Genomic DNA, 23,441 nt, shown 5'->3' with positions numbered 1-23,441 from the left:
CATACCCTGATCAACACTTAAAACTTATCTTGCCCATTCACTTTCTGAATGGCACACATACACAATCCATGTCTCTATCGTTTTAAGGCTTAAAAATCCTTATTTAACCTGTCCACTCCCGTTCATCTACACTGACTGAAGTGGATTTAACAGGTGACATCTATAAGGGATCATAGCTTTCACCTGGATTCACCTGGTCAGTCTATAGCTAGGTTTCCATCCAATTTGCGATATATTTTCATGCAAATATTCAAAAATCCACATAAAGAAAATATGCAAAGTTTTCCACCAGTGGACCCCATTTTGCTCCACAATTCCTATAGGCAGAAATTCAAACAGGAAGTACCCGTGCTAAGGTCTATTCAACGCTGGTCTGACCAATCGGAAGGCATGCCTCAGGATTGTTTTGATCACACGGACTGGGATATGTTCTGGGTAGCCTTGGATAATAACATTGATGCATACACGGACACGGTGACTGAGTTTATCAGGAAGTGAATTGAGGATGTTGTTCCCATTGTGACTTTTAAAACCTACCTAAACCAAAAACCATGGATAGATGGCAGCATTCGTGCTAAACTGAAAGCACGAACCCTCGCATTTAACCATGTCAAGGTGACTGGGAATATGGTTGAATACAGTGTAGTTATTCCCTCCGTAAGGCAATCAAACAGTCGGTGTCCGCGACATGGCTGTGCAGAGACAAAGTGGAGTGCAGTTCAACGGCAAAGATACGAGACGTATGTGGCAGGGTCTACAGACAATCACGGATAACATAGAGAAAACCAGCCACGTCGAGAACTCCGACGTCTTGGTCCAAGACAACCAAACACCTTCTTTGCCTGCTTTGAGTGCCATCGACGTGGCCCATTCCCAAGGACTGTGGGCTCTCAATCTCCGTGGCTGACGTGAGTAAGACATTTAAGCGTGTTGAAACTCTCAAGGCTTCCAGCCCAGACGGCATCTCTAGCTGCGGCCTCAGAGCATGCGTATCCCATTGTTCCTGTACCCAAGAAAGCAAAGGTAACTGAACTAAATGACTCACTTCTGTCATCATAAAGTGCTTTGAGAGACTAGTTAAGGACCATATCCCCTCCACCTTACACCCTAGACCCACTACAATTTGCTTCCCGCACCAATAGATCCACAAACGATGCAATCACCATTGCACTGCACACTGGCCTATCCCACCTGGACAAGAGGAATACCTTTGTAAGAATGCTGTTCATTGACTACAGCCTTGCGTTCAACACCATAGTACCCTCCAAGCTCATCATCAAGCTCGGGGCCCTGGGTCTGAACCCCGTCCTATGCAACTGGGTCCTGGACTTCCTGACGGGCCGCCCCCCAAGTGGTGAAGGTAGGAAACAAAAGCTCCACTTCACTGATCCTCAACACTGGGGCCCCACAAGGGTGCGTTCTCAGCCCCCTCCTGTACTCCCTGCTCACCCATGACTGCGTGGCCACACACGGCTGCAACTCAATCATCAAGTTTGCAGACAACACAACCATAATAGGCCTGATTACACACAATGAGGGCACTGGCGGAGTGATGCCAGGAAAATAACCTTTCTCTCAACAAAATGAAGGAGCTGACCGTGGACTTCAGGAAAAAGCAGAGGGAGCACACCCCTATCCACATTGTCGGGACCGCAGTGGAGCAGGTGGAAAGCTTCAAGTTCCTCAGCGTACACTTCACTGATGATCTGAAATAGTCCACCCACACAGACAGTGTGGTGAAGAAGGCACAACAGTGCCTCTTCAACTTCAGGAGGCTGAAGAAATTTAGCTTGGCCCCACTTTTACAGATGCACAATTCAGAGCATTCTGTCGGGCTGTATCACCGCCTAGTACAGCAACTGCACCGCCCGCATCCGCACGGCTCTCCAGAGGTTGGTGCGATCTGCCCAAAGCATCACCGGGGGCACACTGCCTCCCCTCTAGGACACCTACAGCACAGGACGGCCAAAAACATAGTCAAGGACACCAACCACCCGAGCCACGGCATGTTTACCCCGCTATCATCCATGTGGCGAGGTCAGTACAGGTGCATCAAAGCTGGGACCAAAAGACAGAAAAACAGCTTCTATCTCAAGGCCGTCACTAGCCGGCTACCACCCAGTTACTCAAACCTGCACCTTAGAGGCTGCTTCGCTACAGACATAAAATCACTGGTCACTTTAATAATGGAACACTAGTTACTTGAATAATGTTTACATACTGTTTTACTAATTTCATATGTATATACTGTATTCTATTCTACAGTATCTTAGTCAATGCCACTCTGACATTGCTTGTCCTAATATTTATAGATTTCTTAATTCCATTGTTTTACTTTTAGATTTGTGTGTATTGTTGTGAATTTTTAGATACTACTGCACTGTTGGAGCTAGGAACACAAGCATTTCACTACACCCACAATAACATCTGCTAAATATGTGTATGTGACCAATAAAATCTTATTTGATTTGTTTTCACCAAACAAACTTGAGGATTAAAGTCAGTGCGTGATGACGTAGCGCACACAAAAAATGTTCATGCACCAAATAAAATCTAAAGTTCAATGCGTTTCCGTCATTTTTAACTCTACCGATAGTTTTGTCACAGAAACTGTTGTGTTAAATAGCAAGTGTGCCTATTCTGGCCTTGGCACATGCGCTCAACAACAGATACAGTGCAGTTAGGCTCGTCTTAATGATGAGAAAAAGTGAATTGCTTTGCCACATTTTTTGCAGTATTACTTTAGTGCCTTGTTGCAAACAGGATGCATATTTGGAATATTTTTTATTCTGTACAGGGTTCTTTTTCACTCTGTCAATGAAGTTAGTATTGTAGAGTAACTCCATTGTTGTTGAGCCATCTTCAGTTTTCTCCTGTCAAAGCCATTAAAATCTAACTGTTATAAAGCCTTTTGGTGAAATCCCTGAGCGGTTTCCTTCCTCTCCAGCAACTGAGTTACGAAGGACGCCTGTATCTTTGTAGTGATTGGGTGTATTGATACACCATCCAAAGTGTAGTTAATATCTGTATAGACTTCACCATGCTCAAAGGGATATTCAATGTCTTATTTTTTATATATTTTAACCATCTCCAAATAGGTGCCCTTCTTTGAAAGGCATTAGAAAACCTCCCTTGTCTTTGTGGTTGAATCTGTGTTTGAAATCCACTGCTCAATTGAGGGACCTTACAGATAATTCTGTGTGGGGTACAGATCAGGTAGACATTCAAAAATCATGTTAAACACTATTATTGCACACATTTTCTCCATAACAAAGGGGTTGAATACTTGACTCAGCTTGTAATTTTTAATGAATTTGTAAACATTAAAAAAACATAATTGCACTTTGACATTATGGTGCATTGTGTAAAGGCCAATGACAAAAAAAAAGTACATTTGATCAATTTATAATTCAGGCTGTAAAAAAAAATGTGGAAAAAGTCAAGGGGTGTGAACACTTTCTGAAGGCACTGTAAATCTAAACGTAATGCCCTATGATGACAGACATAAAGGTCTGTGAGACAACAGAGGAGTTTGGACTGATGAGGCTGCATACTGAAAATCAACAGAAGTACTGCTAGGACAATTAGAAAAATGAGAAGAAACCAAATAGAGGGAGAAGAGGCTATGGAAATGGTAATCCACTGACTGTCAACTGGAACACAGCATATTTACATGTGATTATATTTACCCCTTCCGGTGTGTAACTCATTTAGATTATTAACAGCAGGCAACGTGGAGAGGAGGAAATAAAATGTTGAAATAATTGTAGATGGTGTTGGCTTTGTTTTATTGACACAGCCTCATAAATATTCATGTTAGTTTGTACTCTTTTTTTCAACTGTAAACTGAGACAACCAGGAGCATGAGGAGAATTCTCAATATTCTTCAGTCTCTCACTCACATTGATGAAAAAAACATTTCCAAGTCATTCATTGCAAACTGTGTATGCATCTGGTCTTCTACAAGTAATCCAATTTTTGTTTGTTTTTAAACCATGTTTGGAGTGCATCCTGAATGAGGTGATGTGCACCCAGCTACTCACAGCGTTGCGGACAACGGCCCACAACGAAACAGCTCCACTTTTTATTTTGTCCTGTGACAGTTGATTTTAATATACATGTAAAGTACCAGACAAAAGTCTGGACACATCTACTCATTCAAGTTTCTTTTTAAAGTAAAAAAAAAAAAAACTATTTTCTACATTGTTGAATAATAGTGAAGACATCAAAACTATGAAATAACACATATGGAATCATGTAGTAACCAAAATAGTGTTAAACAAATCAAAATAGATTTGAGATTTTTCAAAGTAGCCACCCTTTGCCTTGACAGCTTTGCTCACTCTTGGCATTCTCTCAAGCAGCTTCATGAGGTAGTCACCTGGAATGCATTTAAATTAACAGGTGTGCACAGTTAAAAGTTAATCTGTGGAATTTATTTCCTTCTTAATGCCGTTTGAGACAATCACTTGTGTTGTGACAAGGTAGGGGTGGTATACAGAAGATAGCCCTATTTGTTAAAAGACCAAGTCCATATTATTGGCAAGAAAAGCTCAAATAAGCAAAGAGAAACGACAGTCCATCATTACTTTAAGACATGAAGGCCATTCAATACAGAACACTTCAAAAATGTTGAAAGTTTCTTCCAAGTGCAGTCGCGAAAACCATCAAGCGCTATGATGAAACTGGCTCTCATGAGGACTTTCACAGGAAATAAAGACCCAGAGTTACCTCTGCTGCAGAGGATGAGTTCATTAGTGTTAACTGAAGCCCTAAAAAAACACTTCAAGTAACAGACACATCTCAACATGAACTGTTCAGAGGAGATTGCGTGAAACAGGCTTTCATGGTCAAATTGATGCAAAGAAACCACTACTCAAGGACACCAATAAGAAGAGACTTGCTTGGGCCAAGAAAAATTAGCAATGGACATTAGACCGGTGGAAATCTGTCCTTTGATCTGATGAGTCCAAATTTGAGATTTTTGGTTCCAACCGCCGTGTCTTTGTGAGACACAGAGTAGGTGAACTCCGCATGTGTGGTTCCCACCATGAAGCAGGTGGTGTGATGGTGATTTGCTGGTGACATGGTATGTGACTTCTTTAGAATTCAAGACACACTTAACCAGCATGGCTACCACAGCATTCTGCTGCGAAACGCCATCCCATCTGGTTTGCACTTAGTGGGACTATCAATTGTTATTTCATAGTTTTGATGTCTTGTAGAAAATAGGAAAAATAAAATCCCTTGAATAAGTAGGGTGTCCAAACTTTTGACTGGTACTACATATACATAACATCTCATTTACATTCTTTAGATATAATACAAAAACTAACCCTTTTTCTTGCATTACAGTCATCAGTGGATATTAAAGGAAACAAAACATTTAAAAAATGCTCACATACAGTATGAACAAAAGCTATCACTTCAAGGTTTTCTTAATACTCTTTGAACACATCATGCGAAACAAACAAAAGGCACACAAAAGTTCAGGTTTGTCAAGAGAATGTACATATATTTTCCATGGCGTATGACAGAGGACATGATCACATCCCTATCATATTAGTGTTGCGGTTCATTTGGATCAAAGTCTGTTTCTCACCCTTAACATGTAATCATTCAATAATATTAATATTAAATTAAAGAAAAGCATATGACTTTTTCATTGCCATGACTAATCCTTAGACATATTTATCATTTAAATGTCACCAAAGCAACCTAAATATCTCAAGCGTATCCAATGTATACGCTTGATCCAATGGGTAGGTTAAACGTATACCCAAGACTTCCTATCGTGTCCTATATTTGTCCTCACAGAGCTGAAACACACAGAAGACCTCTGAGCTCCCCTGTTCTGAGTCTGGGGTCAGTCCTTATATACCATTTATGGGTCAGCCATGCAATGTGCTCCCATAGGTTGGCATCTACACTAGTGAATATACGGGTGAAAACAGGTTTCTCAGCAAAACTGAAAAGAAACGGGTGAGAAATATGTGGATGAGATGTAGTGACAGTCACTATTGAAATGGAAGGAAAAACATTTGAATTAATGTAGTCATATCTATAGCCACAAAACACAACATTTCTTGAAAGTATTGAGGCCTCCAGAAGCAAAGCATGGTACAACATTACACAGTGTGCATTCAAAATCAAATATAACACCAGGAAGCTCTGATTGTATAAGGCAACCAATGTCTGACACTTATAGTAAGTAGTAGAGTACATAGTGTGTATAGTAAGGAGTAACAATTATAGGAGCACAAATGCAGTTAAAAACTTTTAAAAAAGAATAATTCTGAATGTGTGAAACCAAAAAACTAAATTGTACACACACTTCTGTTTTTATGAGTCAAAACTTAGTGACAGAGCAGCTGAAGCAAGGCATTAGTCAAATTCATTATTGTCTGGTCAAACTGCTGTCCAAAACAGATCAGAGAGGAAGAAGAACTGTGGTGCTATAATGTGAAGGAGGATAACTATAGTCTAGCGATGCAGATTTGGAAACACTGCTGCACCAGTGACCACAGTGGTAAGAACAGAGGCAAAAAAAAAAGGCATGTCTACCTCACAGATACAGTATATTATACACACTTAGAAAAATATAATTTCATAAAAAATATAACTTATTCTGAACCAACTGCATTCAAAAAAAGGGGAAAATCTAGTCAGTCAACTATGGGATGAAGTATTTTAAAGATGTCGTGTTCATATGCAGTGAAGTGTTCGTAAGACTTACACCGCAAGGAAGAAACTCCAACACATACTTTAGGTCTGTCTCGATCACAGAAAAACACTGTCTGTGGGTAAGCAACGCTTTCCGTATTGCAATCTCTGCATAACAAAATGCCCTCTGTAGACTGAATGTGTCAGGCTTCTTAGCTCTCCTATAGTGTTGTCAGACACACTGCTCATGAACAAGACTATTTGAAAGCCCACCCGAGGGCAGTCATAAGTTCCAAAAACGTAAAATAAAATAATGTCGGTGTTAAATGAACAGTGTGTGCTAATGACATACTTTGGTGTAATTTGAACTGTATTGTTGGTTAAGGGCTTGTAAATAAGCATTTCACTGTTGTGTCATGTCTATCGCAACAATACTAAACGTACCATCTGCCCTTAGACCCAATTGGCTAAGAGACCGAAGTTGGCAGATGTTAGTGTGCAGGGACACCTCGGTAGCTAACAGTAGCTCTGTCACTCTGCTTAGACGTAACAAAAAACAGACTGAAAATGCATAGAGAAGAGGGAACAGCGTATAATACTTGACACGTTTGTGTAAAAATGTACATGAAAGAAAAATGTTGTTAAACAGATGCAACATTTTTTGGGTTATCTGAACATAACAAAAGGATGGTAAAATCACCTTCAGGTCAATTTCCACACAGTAGATCTGAAGAGGAACACCATTAAAAACACATGATTCTTCTAGCTTTGGCATCACAAAGATGATATATTCCTCGACTCCAACATACAGTACCCCCCACTTGGTATACAGCTGGAGTGCAGTAAAAAGATAGCCAAAGCTTTCTTTGAGGTTTCATTAAAACTTGAGCCATGCTCTAAAAGTATGCCATCTCCATTTCAGATTTGAGGAGCTGAACTACACTTTAGTGCAATTTGCAATACACATACAAATAAAAATATAGCTATAAAATAAAGATAATGCACTTGCTGATTTACCAGCTCCATCAGATGGAAGAGGGGATGCTAAGCTATTTAGGCATTAACAAATGTACTGTACAAAGTATAGATTTTAATGACCCAAACGATTAGCATTTTATTTGCCGAATATTACATTCGTAGCTAGCGAGTCTTAGTTCTTCCACCACTGACATTCACCATGATGCATTTTATACAGACTTCTCATGCCATTTTATTTCTCAATCATTTCTTTCAAATCTACTTAAAAATGAAAACCAACATGATAGTTCCACAAGCAAATGGCATGAGTTCAACATTCACAATTCAATTGCACTTCTTCCATTTCTATCCTCACAAATAATATACTATATTTGTTCTGCAAAACAAACAGCAGAGACAATGTTACAGAACAGTACTGCTTTCCTAAGCATAATTAGTGTTGGTACTTTGCAAACTAAACCAAGTTTAACCAACTATTGCTTTCATTCAAACCACTGTCCATGAGTCCAGCAGTTTCCTCTTTACAGATCACAGATTAAACAAACAATGGAAGGAAAACATGGCCTACTTGTCCAACCAAGGATTACGTGAAGGAAGTGAAAAGCGTGGAGCAGCTGTGGGCAGTGCTAGGCTCACTGGTACCCCAACCACACCGGCAGCCCACACTGCCCACGGCTCTGACATCACATCTAAAATAGATGACAGGTGTTGAGAGGGAAGCAGGTTATACCATAACACCTCAGGGTGGGGGGAGAGAGAGGGAATGGAGGAGTGAGGAGAGCCATGGCTGGCATGGTGGGCTGGGCCTGGGGGTGGACTGGAGTGGGTTAGTTGGTTGGCACCTCTCAGGGCGTCTGGGACCCAGACCTCTTGAAGCTGCCCAGCAGGCTCTGAACACCCTTCTTGACACTGGAGCCCACACGACGTGCCACGGAGTCGGCCGGTGGGCCTGGCAGGCAGGAGCTGGTACTGGGGGGCCTGGCGTCCAGACACTTCTGGTAGCGCAGCTGTCAAAAGTCACAACATAAGCACCAAATCTGAATATAAAATTAAACTTGGACTCAAAATATTTGGTGCAACAAGGCTGTGTATGTTTAATATTACCGCGTAGTAAAACAGTCCAATCCCTGCAAACTCCTCCCATTTAGAAGAACCACTCACCTAATGTTTCTGAAAAAGTTGCCATATCAAATAGAAGTCCATTCACATTTTTAGTTGTGCCCACTGCCGTTTAATTGACACCACATGGAAGTGACAACAATAATTATGCAAGGAGGAATGATAGCCTACCATGTGAACATTGGCTCCTTGCACATCTCTGTCCATCTGGCTTACCAATATCCTCTGTTTCAGTGTCAATTTATTTGTCCACTTATCTGAGCTTCCATCCTTGGTACCATAGCTAGTTAGCCAACTTCATTTGCACTGTTTTGGGCATTTTTAAGCGAACTACACAACCAAGCATTAGACTAGCATGAGAAGGAAGCAAAATGACTTCATCTAAATACTCCATGCTGGACTCGTATGACATTTCTGTACATTCTCTTACAGGGATGTCTAGCAAAACATAAAATAGCAGAACACTTCTCCCCTGTGTGCATAGAGCTGTCACGAACTCACTGACATGGGTAGCTTTGCGGGGCAGCACCAGTTGATACAATGTTGAAAGTTTACTAGCGACAGTGTGAGCTCAACACAGACAGGCGGAGTAGAGAGAAGATATGACTGAAAGACAACCTGAACCAACCTCTGTGCATAGCCAATGTACTTTGTGGCAAAATCTGCACGGAGCCTTCACTGTGCACTGCCACTTTAAGAGAGCATGAGCAGTAAGGAAGGAGGAAATAAAGACAGCTCTTTCAGCTCTTTTGGGAGGCGCGATAGTTTGAATGTGTGTGCTGTAGAAGTTGTTTGTTTTCAGCGTGTGTAGTTTATAAAGTATTTAACTCAATCATCGGTGTGATCACTCTAGGTCGTGGTTGTTTTCGTTTGGGACCGCGCCCGTTATGGATCGCATGGATTAGTAGCAACATTGTTGCAAAGCTTTAACATACAAACCAGCAAACCATCGGACAGTACACCAGCACACCTGAAGACCACAGCTAAGATCTCTCGTTCTTTCTCCTTCCTCTATCATCCCAGTGCTTTACCCTGCAACAGACTCTCTATTTTTCAAATGCACTTCCCATTGATGTTCATTAGAGCTGGACTATTATTGCCCTGTCAGAAGTATTTGTGTGGACATTTTAGTTAAAAGGGAGGTTGCTTGTAAGTTGTGTATTGTTATGTGAACTGTATTGAGGTGAGGTGTACTAATGACATGTGGCCGAGAAGATTGTGGACATTTTTAAGGCCTTTGTTATGTCTATGAACACCCCCCACATTCATACCCTCTGCACTCATCCACTGGAAGATAATACAGATTATTGCAAATCCTCTGTTGATGACTGGGTTCTTTCTTGTATGAAGTTCCTGTTAAATTGCTCTGCCATTATTAGTATTATTATTGTATGAGGTATTCTTGTTGGGGTTACCCGTGCTGTGATGTGTGGGTTTTATATGGTGTGTATTCTCTTCTCTCCACTGGCTATCTGGTAAACAGGCTACACTCTAGGCAGTCTCTTCTGCTGATGTGTGTGGGTCTGGTAGTGGTACTCTCTCTATTCTACTCTTTTCCTTTCGGCAGGGTTAATACCTGCCTGGCGCCCGAACAAAATCTCTCTTTACCCCTCTCTAATAAATACCGCTACAACTTTATAAAGGATATTTATTTTTATAAGGATATTTTCTGCTGGACAATGTGTCCAGCAAAGTTTTTATTTGTCTGCTTGAATGCATTTGTATTGGCCAAAAGCCCTCAATCGTTGGCTGACAGAAACGTTGCACTCACCATGCAGGCGGCCTGCACAGCCTCACTAAGGCTGGCAGCGTTGGGCTCACACCAGAACATGTGGCAGATGAAGTCCCCGGGGCCCTCGGCCATGATGAAGGCAAAGGTGTGGACGTCCTTCCCCACGCCTATGAAGGACAGGAACCGCACCCGGCACTCAGAAAGAACCTCCTCTGTCTGCAGGGAACACAACAGAACACCTTGGGTCAGACTATTCCCACAGCAATTTAAACAACCTCAGAGCTTCATATTGGAAAGACATTAAAAATATATATATTTTTGAGATTGTGCATGTACATTTGTGTGTTTAACTATCTGTGTGTGTGCTCACCTCAGCTGTGACTATTGTAAGTGTGGCTGAAGCCACGTTCACAGTAACTGGCGTCCACTCTTCCTTCTCTTTGGAATTGATTGCTGTGTTGAGGGCTACGTTGACTAGGTCCATACCTGGATAGGACAGACCACTCAGGTTAGCTGCACATCTGAGTACACTCAATACCTGAGAATTTCAGGAAAAAGGAAGGAATTGTGTTAGTTCATACTTCACAGAAAACCAAGTGTTAGATAATAGCTCAATATCCCTAACAAGAGGATAGCTCATAGCAGTCGAGACATCACACAATAAGACATCAGTATCACAACCTGTAGAAGAAATTAGTAGAACACATGCAATACTTTGAGACATTCAATAAGTCAATTTATATTGAGTGCATTTCATTAAGTGAACCCCAACTTAGTTGAAAGTCAGTATTCATTTAATTACAGTACCAACATACGGGAGGACAACTGGAAGGTTAAATACAGGCAGTGACCGAGAAACATACACACGTTTACCTGAAATGTAATTCAATACACACCATCACAACTCTAGGAAAGAGAAGAAAAAGCATTCCTTACCAAAGCGTTCCTTACCTACGGGTTTAGCCACCGGCACGTTACCCAGGTAACGTACCTGGAAGGACTGGACTAATTCATTCTTTGGTGCAGGGAATTCTGTAGGGAGAGGAGACAGACAGAAAACCACTGTGACATCCTATTAAAACCATACAAAGGACCTGAAGTTGCCCATAAATACATTTGGTTTTAGATTATACAGTAAGTATATGGTCATACTAGGCTCTGGCAGAATCCAGATTGTCATACCGACCTTGTAACATACCAGGATATTTGGTAATACCAGCACTGAACACAAAGGACGCTGTTTTCAAACCCCACTGATAGCATTGCTAACCTTCAGATTAGAGTAACAAGTATATGTAAAATCCCATTCAGAATGCTAACTAAATGCTAATGAGCGCAAAGCAAACATTTTATAGCATCTGACCTAAACTATACAACTAACTCAAAAATGCTACTCACATTTTGCTTGCACGCACAAAACAAATATTAGGCACCTGATCCAGGAAGAGATTTTCTGCTGTTACCAAGCTAACCACTTAGCTAGACAGCTAACTAGCTACTAAATTAGCAGAACAAATGCACAACTGCAGAGCATTTAACACATTTTAGACAGTTAACTTAATTGTTATTAGATATCTAGCTGGCAACCATTTAGTTGTGAATTCCATAATGCAATTAGATCACATGGCGCATGCTGCACAACAGTGAGTAACTCATAAGACTCCAGTCTCTCGTTATTCTGTGCTTGTAAACAAACACCAAGTGACTAGGGACTAACTCACAAACACCCCGGTATACGGTATACCACCAAACCTACGTCATACATCAAGTGCCAGTGTTTTACCCTGGAAAGGAATGTCCACCAGTTTAGAGGGGTCTATGTTGAGTCTGTTCAGAGAGGACTTGGATGATTTCCTCTGGGCCATTATCTACAGAAAAGGAATGACAGGAAAGACCCGATACAACATGTCAAAAAATAAAGACACAAACGACCCCTTAACCCCAGTCCCAAAGTTAGGTGAAAAAAGGGAGATTTCATTCAGGTTCAACGTGGAGAACTGAGTATGGTGCAGATGGGCTTACCTTAGAGCAGATGTCATGCATGCTGGTGGCAATGTTCTTAGCAGGTGTATCACACCTGAACACATGGCACTTCAGAACATGAGTGAGTTTGTCTCTCGCCACGTAGGCAAAGTCCCTAAAGTTAACACAAACAAAGAGGCGTCTCTTGAGAGGCCGTTATAAAGGCTGATCATGACAATTGAGGCAGATGAAATGGACAATGCTGAAATCAATACATTTTGATAATATCAGGATTTACTCAAGAGAACTAGCAACCTAATAGCATAAGCTTTCACAAATACAACAATTAACAAATTTACTAACAATTAGGACTGGGAACACTTAGTGTTGTCAAACTATGATTAATAGCTAAGCAAACATTCTCGTCTATAGAAACTGATCAGAAAGTCATGGGTGTGATTGAGAAATCATGGGTGTGATTGAACATTATGGGATAGGGGTGTGGAATCAATATGCTAACTATGAAAACCACAACTATGATCAATTCTATGTGACATGACGGAAGATGGTGGATACGACAATAACAATACACTACCTCTCCCTGTGTGCCCAAGTGCAGCCGGTTAGAGAGAGAACCCCAAATTAATAAATTCAACAGAAAAAGCAGGGTTCACAAAATAAGGCAACAAAAGCCAGACAAATAAAACCAAAATAAGAAACATTGTCTGTAGTAAACTGGCACACATATTTTTAGTATTCAAATATGGATTAAATATAAAGAAATGTATACTGAAAATATAAACGCAACATGCAACAACTTTAAAGATTGCACACAGTTCATATAAGGAAATCAGTCAATTAAAATAAATAAATGAGGCCCTAGTCTATGGCTTTCACATGACTGGGAATACAGATATGCCTCTGATGGTCACAGAAACCTTTTTTTTTAAGACGGTAGGGGCGTGGATCAGCAAACCTGTCAATATCTGGTGTGACCACCAATTACATTTACATTACATTTAAGTAATTTAGCAGACGCTCTTATCCAGAGCGACTTACAAATTGGTGCATTCACCTTATGACATCCAGTGGAACAGCCACTTTACAATAGTGCATCTAAATCTTTTAAGGGGGGGGTGAGAAGGATTACTTTATCCTATCCTATCAATTGCCTCATGTAGCACGACACATCTTCTCATAGAGTTAATCAGGCTGTTGATTGTGGCCTGTGGAATTGTCCCACTCCTCTTCAATGGCTATGCGATGTTGCTGGATATTGGCGGGAACTGGAACATACCGTCTTACACGTTGATCCAGAACATACCAAACATGCTCAATGGGTGACATGTCTGGTGAGTATGCAGGCCATGGAAGAACTGGGACATTTTCAGCTTCCAGGAATTGTGTACAGATCCTTGCGACATGGGGCCGTGCATTATCATGCTGAAACATGAGATGATGGCGGCGGATGAACGGCACGACAATGGGCACCAGGATCTCATCACGGTATCTCTGTGATCTCAAATTGCCATCGTTAAAATGCAATTGTGTTCGTGGTCCATAGCTTATGACTACCCATAACATAACCCCACCACCACGGGGCACTCTGTTCAGAACGTTAACATCAGCAAAGCACTCTCCCACACAACGCCATACACATGGTCTGTGGTTGTGAGGCTGGTTGGGCGTACTGCAAAATTCTCCAAAAAAAACAGAGGCGGCTTATGGTAGAGAAATGAACATTCAATTCTCTGGCAACAGCTCTGGTGGACATTCACTGCACGCTCCCTCAAAACTTGACATCTGTGACATTGTGTCGTGTGACAAAACTGCACAACCACAGCACAAAGTGCACCTGTGTAATGGCCATGCTGTTTCATCAGCTTGTTGATATGCCACATCTGTCAGGTATTATTTTGGCAAAGGAAAAATGCTCACTAACAGGGATGTAAACAAATTTGTGCACAAAGTTAGAGCGTAATAAGCTTTTTGAGTGTATGGAAACTGTTTAGGATGTTTACTTTCAGCTCATGAAACTTGGGACCAACACTTTACATGTTGCGTTTTGGTTTTTGTGAAGTGTAGTTAGAGTAGCAGGGGACTGACCTGCCGTTGTCCCGGCCCACTCCCCACACTCGGATGCTGACGATAGGCTGGGTGTGCAGCAGAGTCTGGCCCAAAGGATCAATCAGGTTCAAGGTCTCATTCTCCAGAACAAGGAGCATGTCTTTTCCCTGTGTGAAAACACATTACAGAACATTCCTCTTAACATTGTTCTACCAACACTATCCAGGTAATATTCCCACACATAAGCCATTCTCTGACCTCTCCCCAGATCCCAGCCGTGTCGTGCAGGTTGTGTTTGTGGTAGGAGAGCTGTCTGATGCAGTTGTTGACAGCCACGCTGCTCTTCCCTGGAGCCATCTCCTCCTCTGATATCTCCACCCAGCCCAGAGACCGCACAGCAAAAACCTTTTGAGAGACACGAGGAGAGGGAAAGAGTGATTAAGAGCATGTTGAGTGTTAAAACAGAAAAGAATGTGTGTGGGATGGGAGTGGAATGATTGGTTGATTGGTTATGTCTATTTGTACCTTAGCGTCCAGGTCATTGATGAGTGAGCTCATCTTCTCCTTTCCGTCAGACTGTGAACAGCTGGATGTGAAAGGAATCAGACAATATAAGCATACAATGATAATACATTGTACCTGAAGGGAGGGGGGACTCACCTGAGATTGATAGAGGCATAACGCAATGTGGCTCCTTCAAAATCCTTCAGGGTCTGATCAGCCATTGCATCTTCCTCCTGAAGACATACCAACCCAACAACAGTAAGAAGTCACATTTCCACATTTGAGATAATAAGCAGTTGATATCTAAACATTGAAAACATCTGAAAAAAGGTTTGCAAACTGCATTGATGTTAGGTTTGTTTCAAGTACATTTGGCACTCACCTTCCAGAACTCCTCGTCATTAAACCTGTTGGGGCGGGACTGGGTGAGACTACTACACGTCAACTGAAGATACAAAAAAAAGAGACAAGGACCAATTAGAAGTAGGAAACTAAATCCGTTAGCACTAGCAGTGGGTGCTTAAATGGAAATACAATGACTGTGTGACCCTAATTGCCACAGTCAGGCCAAAACCTAAAGGACTGTGTCCACAGACATGGAAGGAAGCTAAAGTAATTCCACTACCTAAAAATAGTAAAGCACCCTTTGCTGGTCTAACAGCCACCCAATCAGTTTGCTGCCTGTTCTTCAAAAACTGAGGGGAGAAAATTGTGTTTGAACAAATAAAATGCTATTTTTCAAAGAACAAGCATGCGAATAGGAAAGCGCACTCAACTTGTAATGCACTGACTGAGATGATTGATGATTGGCTAAAATAAATGTATAATAAGATACTGCAGTTGGAGCGAGGGCTGTGGCGGTCATTACATTTTATCAGGCGGTTATTGTCATGCAAAAGACTGCCGGTCTCACGGTAACTGACAGTTAATTAAAATAAACAGGTTTAGCATCTCCAGGCCTCCAAGCTGTATTCAAGCCACAGATGTGCGCCATTGAATCTAATAAAAAAAAATGAATAATATACACCATCAGAATAAATCCATTATTTATTTTAGGCAGGTCTAAATAAACAACGATATGAAGAAAATGTATTTCAGAAGAGCAGAATATGAGTTGGCCTACTGTATGTTACCTGGCTATGTGCCATGCCACTGGCTTGTCCACTTAGCAGACAATATATGCTTATAAATCCTGTGCCATAATTGTACATTATATGACTTTATAGTAAGAAGAATAAAAGTAGCTGAATAAAATATAAAAAATATTTTTCCCATTCCGAGGCGAAGTGGCTATTTTGAACTCAAAAGTGATCATTTGAAAACGGTCCTACATTTGAAGTCGGAAGTTTACATACACTTAGGTTGGAGTCATTAAAATGTATTTTTCAACCACTCCACAAATATCTTTTTAACAAACTATAGATTTGGCAAGTTGGTTCGGACATCTACTTTGTGTATGACACAAGTCATTTTTCCAACAATTGTTTACAGACATAATATTTCACTGTATCACAATTCCAGTGGGTCAGACGTTTACATACACTAAGTTGACCGTGCCTTTAAACAGCTTGGAAAATTCCAGAAAATTATATCATGGCTTTAGAAGCTTCTGATAGGCTAATTGACATCATTTGAGTCAATTGACATCATTTGAGTCAATTGGAGGTGTACCTGTGGATGTATTTCAAGGCCTACCTTCAAACTCAGTGCCTCTACGCTTGACATCACAGGAAAATAAAAATAAATCAGCCAAGACCTCAGAAAAACAATTGTAGACCTCCACAAGTCTGGTTCATTCTTGGGAGAAATTTCCAAACGCCTGAAGTTACAACATTTGTCTGTACAAACAATAGTACACAAGTATAAACACCATGGGACCATGCAGCCATCATACCGCTCAGGAAGGAGACGCATTCTGTCTCCTAGAGATGAACGTACTTTGGTGCGAAAAGTGCAAATCAATCCAAGAACAGCAAAGGACCTTGTGAAGATGCTGGAGGAAACAGGTACAAAATTATCCATATCCACAGTAAAACGAGTCCTATATCGACATAACCTGAAAGGCCACTCAACAAGGAAGAAGCCACTGCTCCAAAACCGCCATAGAAAAGCCAGACTAGCGTTTGCAACTGCACATGGGGACAAAGATCGTACTTTTTGGAGAAATGTCCTCTGGTCTGATGAAACAAAAATAGAACTGCTTGGCCATAATGACCATTGTTATGTTTGGAGAAAAAAGGGGGAGGCTTGCAAGCCGAAGACCACCAACCAAACCGTGAAGCACAGGGGTGGCAGCATCATGTTGTGGGGGTGCTTTGCTGCAGGTGGGACTGGTGCACTGCACAAAATAGATGGCATCATGAGGAGGAAAATTATGTGGATATATTGAAGCAACATCTCAAGACATCAGTCAGGAAGTTAAAGCTGGGTCACAAATGGTTCTTCCAAATGGACAATGAACCCAAGCATACTTCCAAAGTTGGCTACCCGAAACATTTGACACAAGTTAAACAATTTAAAGGCAATGCTCCCGAATACTAATTGAGTGTATGTAAACTTCTGACCCACTGAGAATGTGATGAAAGAAATAAAAGCTGAAATAAATCACTACCATTATTCTGACATTTCACATTCTTAAAATAAAGTGATGATCCTAACTGACTTAAGACAGGGAATTTTTACTAGTATTAAATGTCAGGAATTGTGAAAAACAGAGTTTAAATGTATTTGGCTAAAGTGTATGCAAACTTCCGACTTCAACTGTATTTGTTAGATTTAGAGTTATTTGGCAAATTTAGTTGTGAATGGTACAAACCTTAGAAATAAAAACATATGGGCTGCAAGATTAGACTATAAGCTATTGATGATTTGAGAAAGTCACAACAAAAAAAGCTTGCGCTCTGTTCCTTGCTCCAGGCTGCACACACCGTTCTCTCACGTGATCATATTTTCACCCATCAGACTATTCTCAATTTAATCTTGTCTTTACTACTAAGTCAAATCAGTTTAGATTTAGAATAACCCATTATGGTAAGGAACAGGGGCACATTTCCAGGTGGTTCATTTTTCTATCATGCCTGGTAGGCTCCTCCGGTTATTTCACTACATGCATCAACCCCTGTTTGAGGAGCATGCAGCCTCTCGTTTCATGACAGGTGATATTCCGCCCAATCTCTGTATGCCATGGGCTCTCCAACCCTGTTCCTGCAACTACCCAGTGCTTAATTTGGGAAACCAAGTGAAATCTGTTCAAGAACATTGTTATCACAAATAAACATATTTCTGTTGTCAGCCCCTCTCTCTGCAGCTCGAAAAAGGAATGAAGGAGAGAGAGAAGATGGAAACACATGGTAGTGAGATATTCTGTAGTTAAGGTAGTGTCAGCCTATTAATTATAAAAATATTTTTAATTGCCATTATTAGGCTATTAAAAATCAAATTCACTCTAATTGTAGGCTAACTAAACCAAATGAATCGCCTTAGAAAGCACTGTATATTTCGTTGTGTTAAGCATTGAAACAACATCCACAACAACCATGTTTTCCACTCAGTTTCAACCTGTTATTTACATTTACATTTAAGTCATTTAGCAGACGCTCTTATCCAGAGCGACTTACAAATTGGTGCATTCACCTTATGACATCCAGTAGAACAGTCACTTTACAATAGTGCATCTAAATCTTAAAAGGGGGGGGGGGGTGAGAAGGATTACTTATTAAACTTCTTTTTTCAAATTAATCAATAACTGTGCAGTGAGTTTTAAAAGCATGATACTGTTTTGATAGTGATAGTGTTTGATGTGATTTTCAATTGTATTTACACTGATGTCAAAGTGGTTAGAGGGACAATAGATCCCAGAGTACCAGGCCATTAGCGACCTAATGGTCGTTGGCGCGTTGGGTACTACTAACGCATGTCCAGAGTGCATAAGAGGAGATTACCGTGACTCAATGGTCAGGTGGAATTGTATTGTTGTCATGACTCATGACTGCCGGTGCGGCGGTAAATACGGTCACCACAAAAGCCCTATTTGGAGATGTATTGTTAGATTTCAGTGCAGCCTTTGATGTTATAATTTCTTATTGAAAAAACTAACTTGTTACGGCTTTAAGTCCCCTGCCATCACATGGTTGGAGAGTTACTTATCCAATAGAGTATTCTTCAATGGAAACTTCTCTAACATTAGATATGTACAGTACCTCTATTTTTTACAAATGATTTGCCACTTGTTTTACAAGAACTTAAAATTAGTATGTATGCTGATGATTGCACACACTCTGCACAATAAACAGGTCTTAAATACATCTTAAAGCATTGTATTTGGTTCAAAACATTATCTAAGACCTAAACCTCAACTGGAGATGTGCATAAAGGGTGTGACCATTGAACAAGTTGAGGAAGCTGAACTCCTAGTAGTAACATTGGATGGTCAGTTATCATGGTTAAGTCTTAATGACAAAGTTGTTGTGAAGATGGAGAGGGGAATGCCTGTTTTAAAAAGTGTTTGACACAAAAATCAACTGCACTAGTTGTTCAGGCTCGGATCTTGTCCAATCTTGATTACTTTCCGGTAATATAGTCAGATGCAGCAAAGAAAGACCTAGCAAAGCGTTTTATTTTATTTATTTTAAATGTAATATCTGATAACTGTACTGTGTCATGTATTTGTATGTGGGCACCAGTAAGAGTAGCTGCTGCACATGCAGTAGCTAATGTGGATCATAATAAACTAAACTATCACTGCCCTCTAACTCTCACCTGTGGCTCCTCACTGGGTGTGATGACAGGGGAGGTACTGGAGGGTCTCTCTGGGGCTTCTCCCTCCTCTAGGGGAGAGGGGGGCTCCCACTGGGTGGTGCCTGTGGGGATGTGCCAGTAGTAGGTACCGGACTCGTCTCTGACCCGCATCCACCCCGCAGGCAGGTCTGTGTCCGTCTCAAACGCACTGCGCTCCCAGTAAGATTCTATACAACGAGGAGGAACAAGTGAGATAAATGTAAAGAGAGAACTAGGAAATAAGAGATGACAATAGATGCTCAAACCCAGAAAACTATTTGATTGTGTCACAATCCCTGTTTACAGCAAAAGCAAAGCTTATACACAACCCTTTCACTCAAAGCCTATCCATTGTTAAGACATTTTGTTGCCCCTCTTACCTGGGTCACCTTCCGGCGTGCTGTTGGCTGTGCTGCCCTGAGACAGTGACATACAGCTGGAGTCCTCATCACTGGGTGCTGCATTTCTGCCCTGAAACAGCAAGCAGGTTTCCTTGACTTCTCTACTGTCATCTCTCTGAGACTCACTGCCACTTTGCGTCTCAGACGAGTCTGTGTCCCTCTCTCCGCCTGTTGGAAGAAGTAGAGGCTCTTCCTCATCTTCCTCTTTCTCTTCTTCCTCTTTCCCATGAGGGGCCTCTGAGTTTTCGATCAGCAGAGGCTCATTCAGGTCAGAGCACAGGGACCTCAGGGTCTTAGAAGAGGGGTTCTGCTCACTGTCCTCCACCTGCTGGTCCGCCACTAAAGAGTTCTGGTTGGGGTTTCCTTCTGGGCTCTCGTTGTGATTCAGATCTTGGTCAGAATTTCTATTCTGGTCCTGCTGCCTCTCTGCCACCTTGCGCAGTTGATTCTGATCCTCCTTGAGCCACTTGGCATTGGTCCCTGTGCTGTGCTGGCCCTGCTCGTTCTCCTGGTTCCGGACCCTCTCCTCCTCTCGCTGCTGACTGCACTCATCCTCATCAATGTCATTGCCGCCCTTGGTGCCATTCAGCAGGTCCAGAGGAGTGGATGTGGCATAATTGTGGCGCTTCTTGGTGGAGGTGGTGCCTTTGGCTTTCCTGCTCAGGTCAGAATCAAGCAGAGCACTATGTGGGGAGCGGAGGTCAAGGGTCAGTGAGGACGGCAGACATGTGTTCTCATTGGCCAGATCGGAGGTCTTCTCCAAAGACATAGCAGAGAGCTGAGAGCCACTTTTTGGGATGTGGGGAAACATAAACAGGAAATCACACAGAGGTAGGCCTAAAGGTGTTTGTTTACCACAACATACACAAATGTATGGAGACTGAGTCCATTTATCAGTGTTTAAATGGTCTGCATTAGATAGATCTCATCTCATTACAAAAATATAGCAGGCATATGGTTGCCAACCGTTAGTTAGCTACTGGCAACGATTGTTATGCAGTGATTTGAGCTCCTCCCACCAGGAATCCAAGGCTATAGGCAACACAAACTGTACGCTAGTTAGGTAAGGGCCCACTGCATATTAGCTAGATGCTACTATGCAATAAAAACGAGGGACAGAGGACAGCACACCTAGCAAGCTCTACAGAAGAAAATACAGTATATTGGAATGTAGCCAGCTAACGTTAGTTTTCTAGGCTATCACTATTTATATCTAATCACGTGTGGCACACGTCTATCTAGCTTTATAACTAACGTTAGATTGTGTATCATAGTTTATATGCGGTCAAAATGAATCGAGTTGGCAAGCTAGCTACTGTTTGCTAGCTAGTTGACTCGTAACACCATTATTATCCCATTATAAACACACACGTGTGTGTCAGCGACGCTCTCTAAATAACTTAATTGACCTGGTAACTTACCCTGAATTGTATTTTCCTCGCTTTAGTTTTCCTCTCACCTTTATTTCAGCGGTAAATAGATCTTCTTCGTGTGGCTTTCCGGCAGACTCGATGCTGTGTTACGTATTGCTGCCTTTTGCAGGTCGGAGTGCAGATTGCACATTTTGGCAACAAAAAAAAAGCGACATGGGAAAAACTGAAATTTCACCCCATCCAACTGCTTTGCCCCTAAACCAATGGTATTCATGACCGGAAGTGTCATTCTAAAGCATATGTCTGGATTTGATTAGAGCTTTGATCAGCTTGTAAAATCAAGTCTGATACTACTTGAGCCTGATGAGCCTTACAATAAATATATTTATTTTATAATCCCTACATTAAAGACATTTTATGAGCCCAAGCCCAAAAAAGACCAAAGGATTGTTTTATCTATTTTTACCAATACATAGCCTATGATAGGCTACAGCACATTACACAAGACAGAAAAACATAAATGCCCATAGATGTAGCTATGCTCTCTTGGGTAAGTAAATGAAACAAGCTCCAGTAAACAAATCTCTTTGAGTGTGGATTGATTAGAGTACCACAGTATGAGTCATAATTCCCATAAAACCTAGTGTGCAAACAGGAAATGTTTAAAATCGTTTTTCCACCATTAATTTTTCCCCATATGGGATTTTAGAAACACTTAAAATAAGGGCTGTGGTTCATGTAGGCTTACCTTGGCATGACGTTTTGATAACCTTGTAAATCTCTCTACAATAAGGTGACTTTTATCAATATATTCATCTGTTTTTACTCCCCCAAAATGAAATGCTATTTAGCTGCTAATGTGGTTATCATAAAGAACAACAAAAGCCATGATGATCTGGACGAGACTAATAGACTCCTGAATCAAGGTAAAGGTCAGATTCTCTCTAACTATCTAATGTTAGCTAAATTTAATAATGATGCTGGTGCAGGACATACCTCCTACACAGTTACAATTGGGCTGTAAGCTGACGCATGTATACATTTCAAAATATTTTACTTTAACATTGTGCAATGTGCGTATTTGCATACCTGTTCTTTCTCGATTGTTGCTTCATTATTTCCTTGCATTCAACAGTTAAAAGTTATGTTTTCCAGATCTTCATTGTAATGACATACTTGAATAATATAGAACTAGAATAAGATGCAGATTACTTCCCTTTCTCTTCATTAAGATTGCATGGTTATGGGTCTGAACAAATAACTGCTATAGCCTACCGCCATCCCGAGTTCACTCTTCTTTAAAACTCCCCAGCCGTGAGTTGTATTGGCTGCTGTATTTATCAGTCAGCTATTGTGTTTCAGGTAAGACCAAAATGCAGACTGTGTTGAAGTAACAATGTTTTTTACATCAACAGGGGCAGGCAAACGACAGGTCAAGGCAGGCAGGGGTCGATAATACTGAGTATTGGGGCAAAGGTACAGGATGGCAGGCAGGCTCAGGTCAGGCAGAGGTCGGTAATCTGAGTAGGGGCAAAGGTGCAGGCAAGGTCAGGGGAAGGCGGGCTCAGAATCAGGACAGGCAAGGGTCAAAACTAGGAGGGTGAGGAAAATGAGAGACGGGAAAAGCAGGAGCTGAGACAAAACACTGGTTGACTTCACAAACGACACAAACTGGCAACAGACAAACAGAGAACACATGAATAAATACACAGGGGATAATGGGGAAGATGGGCGACACCTGGAGGGGGGTGGAGACAATCACAAGGACAGGTGACACAGATCAGGGAGTGACATTCAGCAAACATTCAGCAAACTTCTTCCAACAGTCTACTAGTATAAGACATGCTAAAAATAAATTCTTCCAGC

General features: G+C 41.3%; 1 protein-coding gene across 4 annotated transcripts; it reads right to left on the bottom strand.

Moving 5' to 3' along the window:
* Positions 1-3,291: 3,291 nt before the first annotated feature.
* Positions 3,292-22,959, bottom strand: LOC118391367 (amyloid beta precursor protein binding family B member 1-like). 4 transcript variants are annotated; one of them, XM_035782707.2, is made up of 14 exons: positions 22,665-22,959; positions 20,182-20,990; positions 19,784-19,989; positions 15,408-15,470; positions 15,182-15,258; positions 15,047-15,107; positions 14,780-14,926; positions 14,561-14,688; positions 12,515-12,629; positions 12,276-12,360; positions 11,429-11,524; positions 10,863-10,978; positions 10,532-10,708; positions 3,292-8,648 (listed from the first exon to the last, which is right to left on the bottom strand). In XM_035782707.2, the coding sequence occupies exons 1-14, from the start codon at positions 22,688-22,690 to the stop codon at positions 8,487-8,489; spliced, it is 2,268 nt and encodes a 755-aa protein (XP_035638600.1). In that variant the 5' UTR covers positions 22,691-22,959; the 3' UTR covers positions 3,292-8,486. The 4 variants fall into 4 exon arrangements, with proteins under 4 accessions (XP_035638600.1, XP_035638602.1, XP_035638604.1 ...); XM_035782709.2 differs by having other exon boundaries at positions 11,444-11,524; XM_035782711.2 differs by lacking the exon at positions 22,665-22,959 and adding an exon at positions 21,662-21,794.
* Positions 22,960-23,441: the final 482 nt, after the last annotated feature.

Source organism: Oncorhynchus keta, unplaced genomic scaffold (assembly GCF_023373465.1).
Source record: "Oncorhynchus keta strain PuntledgeMale-10-30-2019 unplaced genomic scaffold, Oket_V2 Un_contig_28413_pilon_pilon, whole genome shotgun sequence".
NCBI lineage: Eukaryota > Metazoa > Chordata > Actinopteri > Salmoniformes > Salmonidae > Oncorhynchus > Oncorhynchus keta.
Note: the sequence above shows the minus strand (reverse complement) of the source record. Positions and strands in the feature narration are given on the sequence as shown.